This window comes from Sipha flava, unplaced genomic scaffold, assembly GCF_003268045.1.
Source record: "Sipha flava isolate LNK unplaced genomic scaffold, YSA_version1 37_pilon_pilon, whole genome shotgun sequence".
NCBI classification, from domain to species: Eukaryota; Metazoa; Arthropoda; class Insecta; order Hemiptera; family Aphididae; genus Sipha; species Sipha flava.
This window is the reverse complement of record NW_020273087.1, coordinates 1979678-1995453: the sequence shown is the minus strand read 5'-3', so window position 1 is coordinate 1995453 and position 15776 is coordinate 1979678. Positions and strand designations below refer to the sequence as shown.

Here is a 15776-nt window from a genome sequence, read left to right as displayed (position 1 = left end):
GTTTTCACTCTTTAGTGCGGGCCACGGCCTTTTAGAAGATTAGTCTGGGGTCGTGGAGCGGGCATTTATTTTTTTCCGAAATGACGATATCGTCGGTCGCCAATATCAATAACAAACCGTACTATGTATAAAGTATAATTAACACCGAATTCGCAGACATTGCTGTTTATATTTTTCCAGAAATAACGACGCTTATCATAACCACCGTATTATAATCTTTGATGATAAAAATAGTGTTGATATCATAAATCGTAAAATTCGTTTTCCAATCGACGTAAATTGAATTTCACATAAAAATTATTATGGACATCAATAACGATGAACGTCCCCCCCCCCTCCCGTTCCGGTGAAAAATTATAGTTGGGGTACGTAAAAAAAAAAAAAAAAAGGAGCCCCCTCCCCCCGCCCCCCCCCCCCCCCCCCCAATTCGAGTACTGCTCGTAGAGCTGTTCCGTGTTATTTCGACATCGGTGTACTGTTCGCAATCCGATCGTTGAACACTTGCTGTCCGTTACGCAATACGTTACCAGTTGTGCCTGAACGGTGCACATCTGATCTCGGTTCGCGGTGACTTCGTCAACTTTGAAAATCATCATCCGCGTGCTGTAATCCTATTTCGTTTCAAAACGAATCGGCATGAAATCGGTCGAAAAACATTATAAAATAATATACATGTCCTGTTGAATCTGGCCTGTTGACGGATCGATGTCTACGTGTTCCGAACAGCACCGCAAGCTCATCACGCTTTTGGGTTGGGACCAGTGAGCAAAGCCGAGCAAACGTCAGCGCGGCGTCGAAGACGTGTCCGAAAAAGTAATCAATTCCCGCGGTACCGATTCCGTCCGTCGTGCTTTCCGTCGTACATCAGGTCCAATCGCGAAACGAACCGTTTTTCTTTTGCGGTTCTTCGTAGCGCTCGCGGACCCGGTGCTCACGACGTGACGTTATTTCCACGTTCACTCGTACGGGGACAAGTCAGCCCGTCAGGTAAATGTTTTTAAAAACATTCTTTTGAAAAACGCGCTTGTCGTTTGGTCGACGTTTCCGTTTTCCATTCTATTGGCGCCGCGGCTTACGCGGTCGTTTATTTCGGAAGTGCACGTGACCGCGTACGTCTTATACGGACACTCGCAGGTGACGTATACGTTGTACACGTACGCACGTACAATAAATACGTGTACGTATACGCGTGTATATTTACGTATTTGTATACGTACGTTAAAAGGCGAGCTTAGCGCGGCGTTGAACCTGGAATACTATTTTTAGTGCGTTCGTCGTCCTAACAAGCCAAAATATTCGGTGCCGGCGACGTTTCTAATTCTGTTCCATAATTTTTACGCGCGCACGTCGCAGAAGAGACCGTTCTCTCGAAATTCCTCTCCAGTAGTCGAGACCGTGCGCGCGCCCTCTCACTCACTCTCTCTCTCTCTCTCTCTCTCTCTCTCTCTCTCTCTCTCTCTCTCTTGCTGTGCGTACGTAACCGCACACGAGATTCACATCTATCTCGTTATTATAATGCGACCGCCGTCGGCGACGTAAATATTAATAAACTCGACTTACCTACATTGTAATACTTGTAACGCGCACGCGCAACCGTCTTCACCGGGTGTTCGGTATACGTAAAATAATAACGATGATAATTATAATAATAAAAAGAAAATTTTTTAAAAAAAAAAAAAATAAACCATAATAATAACGCCAATACAAATAATAACTGTTATTATATTATTATCATGATTAAATGTGTACAGTGCATTATACTGTTATGTTTAACACTCGGCGTTTGTGTGTGTAGGTACGTGAACGTGATAATCAGTGGTGGAAAAACAAACGGATAAATAACCGTTCTGAAATGATTAAGTACGTGTAGGCATTGACGTGTCCACGTAGGGAGGGGATTTCGGGGTCAGGACCCCTCCCATTGAGATTGATTCAACTCATGTTATTTTTTCAACTATAAGAATAAAAATCCGAAGTGAAGAGCGGTTGTTCACTGTTAAATGAGTTTAAATTTGTTCAAACCCCTCCGTATAAAGTTCCTGGATACGCGCCTGCATAAACGTATTACATGACGTGTAGTACCGATAGCGTATTTTGCAAATGCGGGTACATTCAGTACTGTCCCTCAACAATTGGTCTAGACATTCTTGTCTCTTATTTTTTTTTTTTTAAAAATAATCACATATTTCCTTGTCAATAATTTTATTATTATATCAGGAATTACAGATCGTTTAATTATTACATGTATTTATGTTTATTATTTTGGTTTCACAAGCCATGTATTCATGTTAAAATAAAAAAAAAAAATCCAAAAGTATTTAAAATTTCATCGAAAATACGAAGAATAGCGTACAATAAAAGTGTTCATTACTTATGGTACTCGAATAATTTACTTCAATAATGCTTGTGATGCACTTATGTTTTTTTCATGAACCATTAATGTAACTAGGAAGTTTATTGAAAATCTCTTATAAAACACTTCGAGAGCTCGAATAATGAATTGATTTCATGACGATCGACTGACACAAATTTAACACTTCAAACTTTCATGGGTAACAAAGATAATGCCCAATAATTGGTTAGAAAATTTGGAAAGTTTGATGACAACAATTGGGTTCTTAGGAATAAAACTAATAAAGGTAATAATTGTTGTTGATGTTGATCGGTCGGTATTTGTTTATTGATGTTCCTGTCATTACTTGATTATTGACGAGGAAATATATGATTATTTAGAAATAATAATACATGCAAAGGCCGACGTTCAAGGGACGTTTCTGAACATATCCGCATTTGCAAATTACGCGTACCGATTCCGATACTACATACAAGTACAGTCTCCGCCGGGCGATCCATTCGAATCGGCGTCAGCGCGCGACTATAGTCCGTCGCACGCATAACTTGGCTTTGGTCAGGAATCCGTTTTCGTTTTCGATCGAACAGACCAGCTCGCGTATTTTCATTATAATCGCACAAACAATGTCTGTGACCCATTTACGATATTGTCTCATTATGTTTTGCGGTTTTTATTTTTTCGATTTTCGTTCGGCTACGCACGGGAAATATTCGCCGTACACGAATTGTTCGCGCGTTTTCAAAATCATTATAAAAACACCGAAATACCGCGACGGACACACGCGTATCATTTCGCAAGTCCAATCGTACGCACGATGTATGCGTATAATGTGTTTTGGAGTGTTTTAATTTTGAGGTCCGTCGACGACGCGTGTAATACGAAAATATTAAACAGAATAAATACAATTTTATCCCGAATTCTCCGACTTGAAGTATAAATATTACAAACAACGGTGTTTTAATAGGATTTTTTTTCACCGGCGAGTGCCAAAATTGTTTATTAAAAACAAATTGCTTAACGTTGTACGTAACCCGTGTGCATGTCTACAATTTATGTTTTCAGTGGTATATCTAGCCATTGGAAAATTCGCGTTCATCTGCGCAGCGAATAACGCGTATAAAATATATACATACATACGCCGACGACACGATGGTCGATTTCGCGCTGTGAACATTGAAGTTTCGATATTAAATTTTAGAAAGAAAAACAACCAGCCGAGAAAATCGATTTGAATCGAATAATGTGTTGAGTTTTAATTTTTTTTTTTTTTTGACGTTGGAGTCGTGTCCGATGTAGCATTATAATAATCGACAAACGCGTGCGGACGAGCTACGTTTTTCAAACCGTTGGCTAGTGTTTTTTTCAGTGCGAAATACCAATCTCTCGACTGTTCGTAGACCGTTGCCCTGAGACATTCAAAGCTAACTGTTGGACGTCGAAAAGTTCTTGCGACGTCGCTCGGTAATGATGTACACGGTGGTCGGTACGGTTCGATTCGTTTTCAACTCGTACAACGCGTCGTTTCAATCGAAACGAATTTCCGTGATAATTGGTCGAATTGGCGCGGGGTGATGGAGGGGGGGAGGGAAAACGGAATAAATAAAAGGGACCGGAAACGGGGATGTCCGTCGGAGAGAAATTTCGAATCATCGACCTACTGCACTGGCTGGTTTGACAACGAGTCGAACCGAATCGAAACACAACGGTGGAACACCACCAAGTGCTTCGCCATAAACGTTGTGCCCAAGACGATTGTCGTCGTCAACACCGTCGATTTACGAGGAACGCCACGACGACCGAACCGACTCGTGGAGTCGTGAACGTCACACCCGTGGACGGACCGGGGAGACATATTGCGCGGGTCGCACGTGGCTTGACGACGGCGATAATAACATACTTCATTACCGCACGTATATTTTTATACGCCCGTTTACCATTCGTACAAGCTGTAACAACATTACTCCGCGCGCGTACCGCGGTTATGCAATCGAAACTGGACTGGAATTCCAAAAGTGACGGGCTCCCGGACGAGCTATATTTATTACCCCGGTCGGGGATTATTCTCGGAACCGTTCACGGGTCGGGTGAAAAACGTACGCGCGAGCGTTGCGCGTACAAATCCGATTTACGGACAGCGCCGTCCGGACGCGCGTGGAGGGACTACTGTTATATTGTTGTCGTTGTACTGCCTGTTACGCAACGGTCTTCGATCGAGTTTGTTTTTGTGATGTTCGGTACATTTTCACTACGTACGACAGTTACGACAGGTCGTCGCATTGCTACTACCATCGTCTCTCAGTGTGTACAAACATACATCGCATACGCATACGTAAGTGCGCAGGAATTCGGTTAGGTTAGGGAGGGGGGCACGTCGTACACAGAAATGTATTGTTTTCAATCTTTATTCATTATTGCTATTACACAGGAAAAAAAATTCAATCAAGGCGGAAATCCATCCTTCCGGATTTTACGCTAAATTCATCAATAATTTGTTCTGTCGACAATGGAATGTCTCGATGTATGTTCATTAACGCGATCCAACGCAACCGTGACTGCCCCGTCGTATTTCTTGAATACGTTTTTAAACGTTTAAGACTAAAAAAAAAAAAAAGCCCACGAAGGGGAATATATCCTCCATCATTCCCGCACTGCGTGCGTGTGTGTGTGTTTTGTAACCCTTTAATTTCTTCGAAAAAAATTCCAAACCGTTACGTCGACGTCGTTCTTCCGCGCGCATACCGATAAGATATTATTGTCGTTGTTCATTTCACGCCGGGCTGCTTGCGGTGTTCGGAATGTTTTCACGTTAACCTCTGGGCGCGCGCGCACCTTCACGTGCCAAAGGATCCGCGTCCGATCGTCAGGAATGCGCGTAAATAATAATGATTCGTTGCGCAACGCCGTTTGCCTTTCTGCAACACGAGAATAATTTACCGCGTACGCGTGGGCACACGGCGCGCTGGCTATCGATGGCGCCGGTTAACAGTTTTTACGCGCAAACGAAACCCATCCGATCCGGACAATTACGCGCACGTACTTCGGGGAGTGTTCAACGCCGAGTTGACAACCGCGTGACTAATAAACGTTAGACGGTTTCTCGTTGTCCGAGCAACCGTACGCGAATACGACCGATACGGAGGCCATCATAATCGTATAGGTCAGAAGTGTATTTTACGGGGGGCCGAAGGAGCGATCGCCCCCTCTCCCCCGAATCCGTATTTAAAGGATTGATTGTATGCGAGATACCTACGCGTTTCAAATGTTTTCAATGTAGATCATTATGTAGCAAAATCGAATCATGCGCGGCTGTGAATACTGAATCGTGCTTTTTACTAAGTCCATGCTTAGTGAAAAAATCAAAACCCAAGCGTAACTTTCAAAACACAGACATGTGTTAAAAAAGAATTTTAAGTGGATTCCGGTATTGAATTAAAAAAAAAAAAAAAAAAACACAAATATTAAAGATTCACCTGATTTAAATATTACCAAACATTTTACTCGTAAATTTTAAGCCTGAATTAAAGAAAAAATTTGAATTGCCTCCCCCTCCCACACATGAAATAAGTCTAAATACGCCCCCGGTACAGTTTCGATCGTTTTTTTGTTGTACCGGTGCGTAAAAATACCAGTCCCGATTGTTTTCGATTTTCCCGCGTTTCTCTTACAGAAACGGACAATTTTCTCACCCGTTTTCGTACATAAATATCATGTACCTTTAATATTTATTCCTAAATCTTGAATAAATCAGATGTGAAGATCAGTAGTAAAACATCAATATTAATGCAACAGTCTGAACGCCGTGCGAAGTGCTCCGGGAATCTGAACTTTGACGATTGAGGTGACGCGGCGGGCGGAGCGGTTGGGTCTTCAAATCGTACGTAAGCGCGGTGGCGCCGAAAACGTTGTTTTCCTTCTCACCAATGGCTTATATAGGGGGGCTTAGTGGGCTACAGCTCCCCCCCCCACCGAAATGTTGTAAAACCTTAAAAATTATTCTAAACTTATATTTTAATGGTGCTTTATGCTTATTTAGAATTTGTGTCCAACGTCAAATCGTTTTGGAACATTCTGTTAATGAAATGTAGATAAGTACCTACTGTGTCTTGTTGGTAATTCTTAGATAGCAGTGGTAATTTAACTCTCTCCATAGTAGCCCTTCCCGAAAATATTTTCTGTATACGCCACTGCTCCTCACAGTCTGTACCGAACAGTTCTCCGTCAATTGTGCACGCTTACGTCGTCCGTACCGTTACGAATGGATTTTTTAAGCGCGCCAAATCAATACATTCGTGACTCGTGCCGGCGAGTTGACGATTTTATTCGACGTCGCGGCTGCAGAATTTGGAAAAAATTTGACCGCGATGTACCCGGCAAGTTAGGCCTACACGAACGGTTTTTTTCTCGTCCCACTGGATGCGTTGTTCGATGTTTTCCTGTCCGGTTGAAGAATTTGACCGCTCAACGAATGCACCGTCGTAAAAAACCACGTTGTAATTGTTATCCGCGATGACGACGAACTCGAGAAACGTAATAAATAATAATTATTATGCATTGTCACGAGAAATGGAGATATATTGTTGTCGATTCAGTTTTCATTGAATTCGCCGATGGCTATCAATGAATGCTTTTATGTGTTCAATTACTTTTTTTTAAACAAGGTTTTTTTTTTTTCGTCGTGCATTTTTATTATTATTATTATTTTTACTTTTTCCCATCGAAACCACGCGTGTGCGCTGCATTATAGATATAATTGTTAAATCGCCATCGTTACTATTTTTTGAACAAATCACACGTAGATTATTATTTAACCGTATGGAAAACGACATTTTATTTATGTAGACGATGCGGGGCAGGGAGAGATGGCGATAAAATACGGTTTAAATCTAAAAAAAAAAATAATAAAAAGTCAATAGTTTCAAACGTTTTGTGAGAATCAAAATGTATATATTAACGTATTCATACCTAAGATCTGTTACGCGTTAATGCACATACTTTTATGTGTTGTTATTCTCGCGTCAGAAAATATTTATTATTGGTCATAAGTACAGTTAGCAACGCTCGGGGTTGTCGGCACTACGTGATTGTCACAAACACTGTTTGGACGTTACGGAATAACTTAATTCCTGCATCGAAGTGAATGTCCTATTCGAAAGATGATACCTAACGAATTCTTCCGCGGCGCTCTACCGGTTAGCGGATACAAGGTCGGCAGCGATATTTCGAGGATGTGTAATGCACGCACTCAACTATCACTGAATTCCTTATCACTTGGTCAACACGCGTTTCAACATCAGAACTACTTACTGTATGATAATTTTATTACTACACACACACACACACCTAAAAATAACTATCTATGATGGTGCGTACACACACACGAATGCGTATATTTGTACAATTTGAGTGTGTGTTTGAACGTTTAATGCGAGTAGTTAGATAACTTGTATTCATTAAATTGTTATGCAATCTGAACCTATATGTATCGTATAAACATGTAAATATGTACAAATTACTGTTCATATTACCCACGAGTTATTATTGTTGTTACTTAAAGTATTTCGCGTACACGAAAAGAAGTTTAAAAAAAATAATATTAATAGTAAAACTCTTAGTTTTTTTTTAATAACGATATTTTTAATAATAAATTCAAGTAATCACGTTGTACACGTGAGATATTAAAATAAAAATAAAACGTGATCCCACTGTCTTCGTTAAAACGGAATACATCAAAATTGTTTGTACAAACGCTTTACGTTCGTAGTTAACTGCGCATTTTTATGGATACTATTAACTAACAAAACTAATTGTTTTATTTTACCATACCATTGAAAACATTAACGCGCCAGGCTTTGCGACTACTGAATTTCATCCCGTTCGAAAGAGATTTCTGGTTTTCGATTAATCCAACCGTACGTACACGACATAAAGAATTATAATTTGTAGTAAACGTCATGTTTGCTGCCAGTTTTATTAATACGCATACGCGATCTCGTCAACGCGTGTACACGCATGCATATTATTATTGTCGTTAAATAGATTTGTACGCTATTAGACCGACAGGAGTATAACAATAATTCATTTACCACAGCTGAACGTGGATAATAGCATTATTACTACCATGGAATCTTAAATATTTTTATTTTTTACTGTCGGGCCGGGATTAACAACGAAATAAGTCTAACGTGTTTAAAATAAATTACACACGAAAAAATTACCATAATCGAAAAAAAAAAAACCAATAGAAAAAATGATGATAGTTTATTGTACAATGTGTGCATTGTGATGTGCTTTTCATTTCTTATAACAACACGAGTTTTAATTTCATTTATTTCGGTAATTTTTTTTTTTCCTGTAAGAATATTTTGGTGGGAATAAGTCAAAGGTTTCGCAAGCAGGTGGCACATGGCGGAAGATTACCTCAATAACTATATCGATGCAAAACATATACTATATAACACGCATTATTGTTACGCACAGTGTACATTATGTACAACATTATCGAATAATATTTTTTCTGAAATAAACACAAATTGAATAACCTCAAATTTTTAACCGTTTAAAAATCCCCAACGGTTCGAACTGACCATAGTTTACTTATGGTTTACCAACAGGGCTGATCGGTGTTAGTAAACGGTATTGGGTTTGGTTGTTCTATCAAATATGTATCGAACTTCATGTATACGTATTTTGAACTGTTACAAAACACACATTATCCTTCTTGCCCACGCGGAAGTCGATTTGGACTCGATTAAACGGTTCAAATCGTTTACACGGTGTATAGTATGCATGAGTCAACGGTCGAAAAAATATTCATTTTACTTATGCGTAAATGACCCCCGACCGTCGTACGGATATAAACTTACGAATAACAAACGCCGGCGGTGGGCAAGCCGTAAAAACGTACGCGTTTATTAATAATATAATTGTTATAATTATAATAATGGTTCGCGCGTCACGCACCATTAGGGCCGTGTTTCTGAACCGCTCCGTTGGGCGCGCACGCGGAACGTACACGCAGGGACTGGTACCTTTTTACGGCTCCGGTTCTCAATTATTTTATTAAAACGTTCGGGTTCCGGTTATTGTAAAATAAAAAAAAAGAGTTTGGGTCCGGGTTGCGGTATTATAGGGTTCTAAATAAATTTTTTTAAATTCATTCCGCAGTATTTTTTGATACATATTTAAAAATTACCTACATGTTACCGGCATTATGGCATTATACTAGGCATGCAAATAATATTGAAAGTTAAGATTAAAAATAAAATGTTTAAAAAAATTATATCTCAGAAATTTATTTATGCTTTGAAAATTTAAGAATAAAAACATTATTAATAATGTTTGTTATTATGTGATTACAAATCCGATATTTTTCGTTTTATAACGAGGGTTCGGTTCCGGTTCTTTGAATATGTAAAAATTCGATTCCGGATCCCAATATTTTTAGGGTTCTTGGGTTCCAGAACCGGTTCTTTTGGGTTCGGTTCCAGTCCCTGCGTACACGACGCGCGCGCACGCGTTGTTTAGCCACGAAAACCCGGTGCTGCGCGTTACCGCGATCGGTACACGCGTCCCATGTTTGTACGGCAACAAGTTATATTTTATTTTTTTGTTTTCGTTTTCTCGCTGCCCTAGGGGATGGATCGTGGAGTTCCTGCAGAGAGACGGACTAGGTGCTTTGCTGAGCGGCTTGCGGGCGGCCGGCGGAAAATCGCTGCTGGACACCATGGCTCAGTTGCAGTGCGTCGAATGTCTGCGGGCCGTCGTCAGGTCCCGCACCGGATTGCACTACATATCCACTCACCTGGAGTACTCGTCGTACCTGGCTTCGGGTTCGTTGATTTTTCACTTTTCTCGCCACCGCACCGTCATCGGTCCCGCGTGATAATACATGTCCGTCCGGTGCATAGAATCTCCCTTGCGCGTTAGTGTTACTAGATCAGTGCATGGGCGTAATTTAGCGGGGGAGAGGGACGAAGGGGCGATTGCCCCCCACCATGAATCCGTATTTAAGGAATTGATTGTATGCAAGATACGCATTTCAAATTTTTTTAATGCGGATCATTTTATAACGAAATCAAATTACGCGAATACTGAATCGGGCTTTTTCTCAGATCAATACTTAGTGAGAAGTCAAATAAAATACAAGCGTAACTTTCAAAACACAGACAGGTGTTAAAAAAAAAAAACTTGACAACAGTAGATTTTAAGTGGATCCGGCATTAGATTAAAAAAAAAACCACAAATATTAAGGATTTGCCTGGTTTAATTACATTTTACTTGTACATTTTGAGCTTGAATTAAAGAATAAAATTTTAGTCGCCCCCCCCCCTAGAATTAAGTCTAAACACCGGTACGAATCCAACATCGGAAAATCGTTAACCCTACGAACACGTGTATTCGTGCGCGTGTAAATATTTCGATTAAAATTGATTCATGTTTTTTTTTTTTTTTTAATCGAATACGTTATTGCGTTGCGTAGTATGAGCAAAATTAATTTCGCAATCGCCAACCGCTGACCACAGCGAAATCTTAAGTTTACAAACTCTACGATCATTTTGTTATATTTTCGAAATGAACGGATTAGCGGACTTGCTGCCGCGTTCCAATGGAATGCGTTCTTAATATATGTACTTGAAATAATTATCTAACGCTTTATAATAGTACATGAACTCTCGCATGCACGCTATCAGTTTATAAACTATGCCGAATTTAGCTTATCAAAAAAACAACAAAGCTGATATCAATCAACCAGGATTTCCTTTAGAACTGCATTACTTTAACTGAATTTTGTAATCAAAATATCTCATTCACTAGAATTAAAACTAAAGAACCCGTGAATTCTACGCGAATTGCAATAATGTATGTATATTATTGTTATGGAGTGTTTAACGGTATCGTTGCTGTTGCGTGGTTATCATAATACATTCCAGTGGGTTAGGTTTATCTCCCCGACACTGGACACCTTTTAATAGTAAATCCATTTTCACACCATTTTTAGAAAAGTTATTTATGCACTAGCTCTTGCTAAATATTTCCGGTTGTCTGTGATTAATAAACGCATTGATTGAGGTACGAGTATTGACCAACTGAGTCGAATGACGATTTCTATCGCGCGCAACCGATGTAATAATTTTAAAAAATATGTATTTACTATGATTTTAGCAGTTATGATATGTAACAACACTATTGTCAAGCTCCAAGTATACGAACTGTTGTGCGCTTTGTGCGTGTTTTCCGCGGACGGGCTGATTTTCGTAAAAGCAGTTTTGTCACACGTAAAGGTAAAACATAATGTTGTAACACTGTTATGATAACAAATTCCAGTGGCGTGCTCAAAAGTTAGAGGACGATTTCATTAGTATTAATGGGCGTTAAAAATATAACTGAACAATTATTTTTTTTTTTATATATATCGTTTGACTTGATTAATGTAAATGCGACGAAGTTCAGTACAATTTTAGCGCCAGCTTATAGAAAATATCGATAATATACCATTGCCCGGGATAATAATTGAACAAAGGTAATACACAAAACAATCACACACCTCCGAGTTGTTATACAAAGTAATAAATGTTGTACGATTCACACGGGATCTAACGCGTATAGAATTTTATAGTTAACAACATTTTCATTCAATACGTTTGTCGAATTTCGGTGGTGGGATCCTGGATAAAATTTGGTGGTATTTTGAGATATAAAATCGCCTCTCTTCGGACGAGCTTCTGGTACGCCATTGAGACGTAATTATGACCGTCGTTCGAGATAATATCGAGTATATTATTTCGTCGTCGTCGTCGTTTCCTATAAACGTATTATTATAAAAAACTATTGTATGCAGATAGATCAAAGGTTACGGCACGATTACGAAATCGCCGTGTTGGAATTGCAGCAGGCAGACACGTTCGCTTATCAAACGACACTGTTGGCTTTCGTCAACTGTCTGATTCTGGTCGAACAGAATTTGAGGAAAAGGATGTGCATCAGGAACGAACTGTTAGGTGCGTGTTTTATGTTGCCTTGGTGCAGTTACGATAATACAATTAATAACATTCAATTGAAATTGAATATTAATATTATTTTCAAGTCGTCCACTTTCTCGTACTAATTCGGTATAACACTAGACGGATAATCATTATTTTTGTAATTTTTCGTTTTGCTTCTCGTGTTAGCTCTCGGACTACGGTCGGCTATTGACAGCATGGCCGGCTACGAAGACGACGCGCTTCAAATACAAATATCCGTGTTCGACGAGCACCAGTTGGCCGACGACAACCAAGAGCCTCCGAAGTCGCACCATGAGCTTCTCGACGAGTTGAGGACCAAGGTAAAATGCTTGAATCGTATTTTTTTCGCTCTTTTCAATTAGAAGCAATATTAATACAACAATTGTTTTCGTTCATCTAGATCTCCAACACGTTGTACGACTCGTATTTACACAACATACTGTTGCACATGTCCGAAATGGATTACACCGATACGAAAATGTAAATATGTACACTTTATTGCAACATAATGCTATAGTTCTTATTTATTTAGTGTTACGGATTCAAACCGCGTACAGTCCGACACGCGCGTAGTACTGTTTTCGAACTTTTGACCGTAATGTTTCTACTGCAAAATCGATTGACAACTGAACAACTGTTCATATAATCATTTGTTTTCAATTTGTTTCAGTAACGACATTTGGGGTTTGATCAACGAAGTGATTTGTAACGACCCGCAAACAATACTGGATAAATACAGGAAAACGTCAAAAACGCATTCCACTGGGTCTCAGACCATAGAGAAAAGACTTATTAAATATTTATCTCCGAGCACGCGACGCCTGAGCTTAGATGTTTCGAAAGATAAACGGACCGTTGTCAAAACCAAAAGGCCGTCGCTGCCCACGCTGCAAGCTGCCAACGGATTAAGCGAGAACACGAAATCGAACGTTCGGCCAAACAAAAAACCGATACAGTGTTCTACATATACACAAACGGACCATGCGTGTTGTCGTGACGGTGGCGGACGTACCGCGGCCGATTGTATTCCTGAACCGAATAACAATCGGTTGAACTTATCTGATGGAAATCGTGAACAGATTCCGTCAAGTAAACAAAACGAGTTGTGTGAAAGCTCAACAACGCCACAACAAACGCTTCTTTCGTCTTGTACGTCACTCGAAATTCTATCAGAAATTCCGCCATGCCCACCACTACCTGCTCCGTCAAGGATTCCGGTACCGCCACCGCTTCCGGCTGTATCGAATATCCCACCACCTCCGCCATTTCCGACCGCGAGGATTCCATTTCCTCCACCACCACCTCCGATCCTAGAAATGGCTCCTCCGCCACCACCACCCCCGCCACCACCGCCAACACCTTTCAAAGGAATGCCATCACCACCACCGCCGCCGCCGCCGCCGCCTCCACCACCGAACCAAGAAATCATACATGCATCACCACCACCACCACCACCTTTACTGGAATTGGTACCATCACCGACTTTATTAGCGGGAATGCCATCTCCAAATTCATTGACATCTCCATCAACTCTTCCGTTCCCGGAACTTGATCAAACAAATTTTAGCAACCTAAACATTTTGGACGGACGGTGGACAGTGCCGACAAGACGAACAAATAACAACATTAAATACAATTCTTTACCTAAGTCTAAAATGAAGACTCTGAATTGGACTAAAGTCAACAATCAATATTTCGGTAAATTTTTTACGGTTTTAATAATTAACCGGTTGCATGAACTTATTTGAGCCTTACTAATAAATACATTTCCAGATAAGTCAGTTTGGTCGTCAGCGCATCCTCCGAACTTAACTATAAACTTTCGAAAAATCGACGAACTCTTCTGTCAGAAGCCCAGAGCGAAATCTTCGCCGGCAGTTTTATCTACTGACGTACCCAAAGTGAATGTTTTAAACGTTTTGGATAATAAACGGAGTTTAGCGATTAATATTATGCTCAAACAATTCAAATCTGGTTCGAACGAAATCCTAGAAGCTCTTCAAAACGGAACGTCAATTTCTATTGAGAAATTGAAAGGGCTTCAGCGAGTCTTACCCACAGATGACGAGGTAAATAATAATGAAAAATAACGGATAAAGTGTAAAAATAGCGTTATAGCATCAATTACTTGCGGACCCTCAATGTTTTAATTGTTTTAGATAAAAATGATAAAAAAACAAGCCTGCAACACGCAGGTCACCTTAGGGACAGCCGAATCTTTTTGCCTGAAATTGCACGGAGTGTCAAATTATCAACTGAAAATAAAACTTATGATCGAAGTAAGTTTTTATTTAATATTTTCAAAGGCATACTAGAGAAGATAGTTTTAGGTGTTAAGCAAGCCCAAACCAACCGGTTTATATTTTACACAGTCAAATTTTTCTAAAACTCCGATTATGCAAATGTCACATTTTTTACGAGCTTATTTGAGTATCCGCTGTTTAAATAAATATCGAATTTAAGAATGGAACGAGATATATGAAGTACGTATATTCGTTTTCAGATCATTTGAGTGATATTTGGTTTTTTTAGGGGGATTACTTTAAATACAGAAAACATTATTTGAAACTCATTGCGATGTACTGAATGAAGTGTATTGTGTTCATAAATTTTCTCTACATGTCTTAAAATATTTTATACAAATGGTCAACTTGTTAAGGTTGTATTCGTGTCTTTTAGAAAGAAGAACTACCCGCCTCTGTGGCAGAAATACACGACCAACTGAACGGTATCAAGGACATGTGTCATAATCTAATCGGAGACCAGCAGTTCAAGCAATTCCTGTCACTCGTATTGTTCATCGGCAATTACTTAAATGCCGTAAATATTAATTGAAATCGCATGTTCCCATCGACGTCCAGATCTGAATAATTACGACGCAATCGTGTTTTACAGGGAAGTTACGCTGGAAATGCCAGTGGGTTTACGCTTGACACGTTGCCAAAACTGCTCGACACCCGGGCCAACAAGCCGAGAGTGACTTTTCTTCATTTCGTCGTCGAGGTGGCGCAGACCAACTCTGACGACATTTTGAGTTTTACCAAGTACACGTCCACGTTGAGGGGTTTATCTCGGTAAGATATTTCGTCTTCTTCATTACATTTTTGTATGTGGTTGATCGTGAATAGTTTTCATAGTATTATTATGTTTTTGATTTCGGTAGAATTTCATTTTCGTCACTGGAAGAAGAAATCCATAACATAACGAAACAAATCCGGAGTCTGCATACCGAACTATCGAAGCAGACGAAAAAACAAGTTTATACTCAATTCTCAGATTTTATGAAACAAGCCATGATCGATGTGGAAACGTTAAACGAAGAGTTCAGAACCGTGACCGAGGTAATTGGAAGGGTAGCTGTTCACTTCGGCGAGGACGCGAAAAAATTTAAAATCGAAGAGTGTTATGCACTGTTGGGA

At 39.8% G+C, this 15776-nt stretch overlaps 1 protein-coding gene across 1 annotated transcript in view; it reads left to right on the top strand.

The window, feature by feature from the left end:
* The window catches only part of LOC112688228 (inverted formin-2-like), a gene marked incomplete at its 3' end in the record, with an annotated part of 41537 nt that extends 25761 nt beyond the window's left edge, over positions 1-15776 (top strand). Inside the window, exons 3-13 of the mRNA XM_025561326.1 lie at positions 9986-10182; positions 11516-11634; positions 12192-12351; positions 12523-12677; positions 12758-12837; positions 13028-14055; positions 14131-14426; positions 14517-14636; positions 15037-15177; positions 15253-15431; positions 15521-15776. Coding sequence (XP_025417111.1) covers positions 9986-10182; positions 11516-11634; positions 12192-12351; positions 12523-12677; positions 12758-12837; positions 13028-14055; positions 14131-14426; positions 14517-14636; positions 15037-15177; positions 15253-15431; positions 15521-15776 — 2731 coding nt within the window. The remainder of the gene's footprint in view (positions 1-9985; positions 10183-11515; positions 11635-12191; positions 12352-12522; positions 12678-12757; positions 12838-13027; positions 14056-14130; positions 14427-14516; positions 14637-15036; positions 15178-15252; positions 15432-15520) is intronic.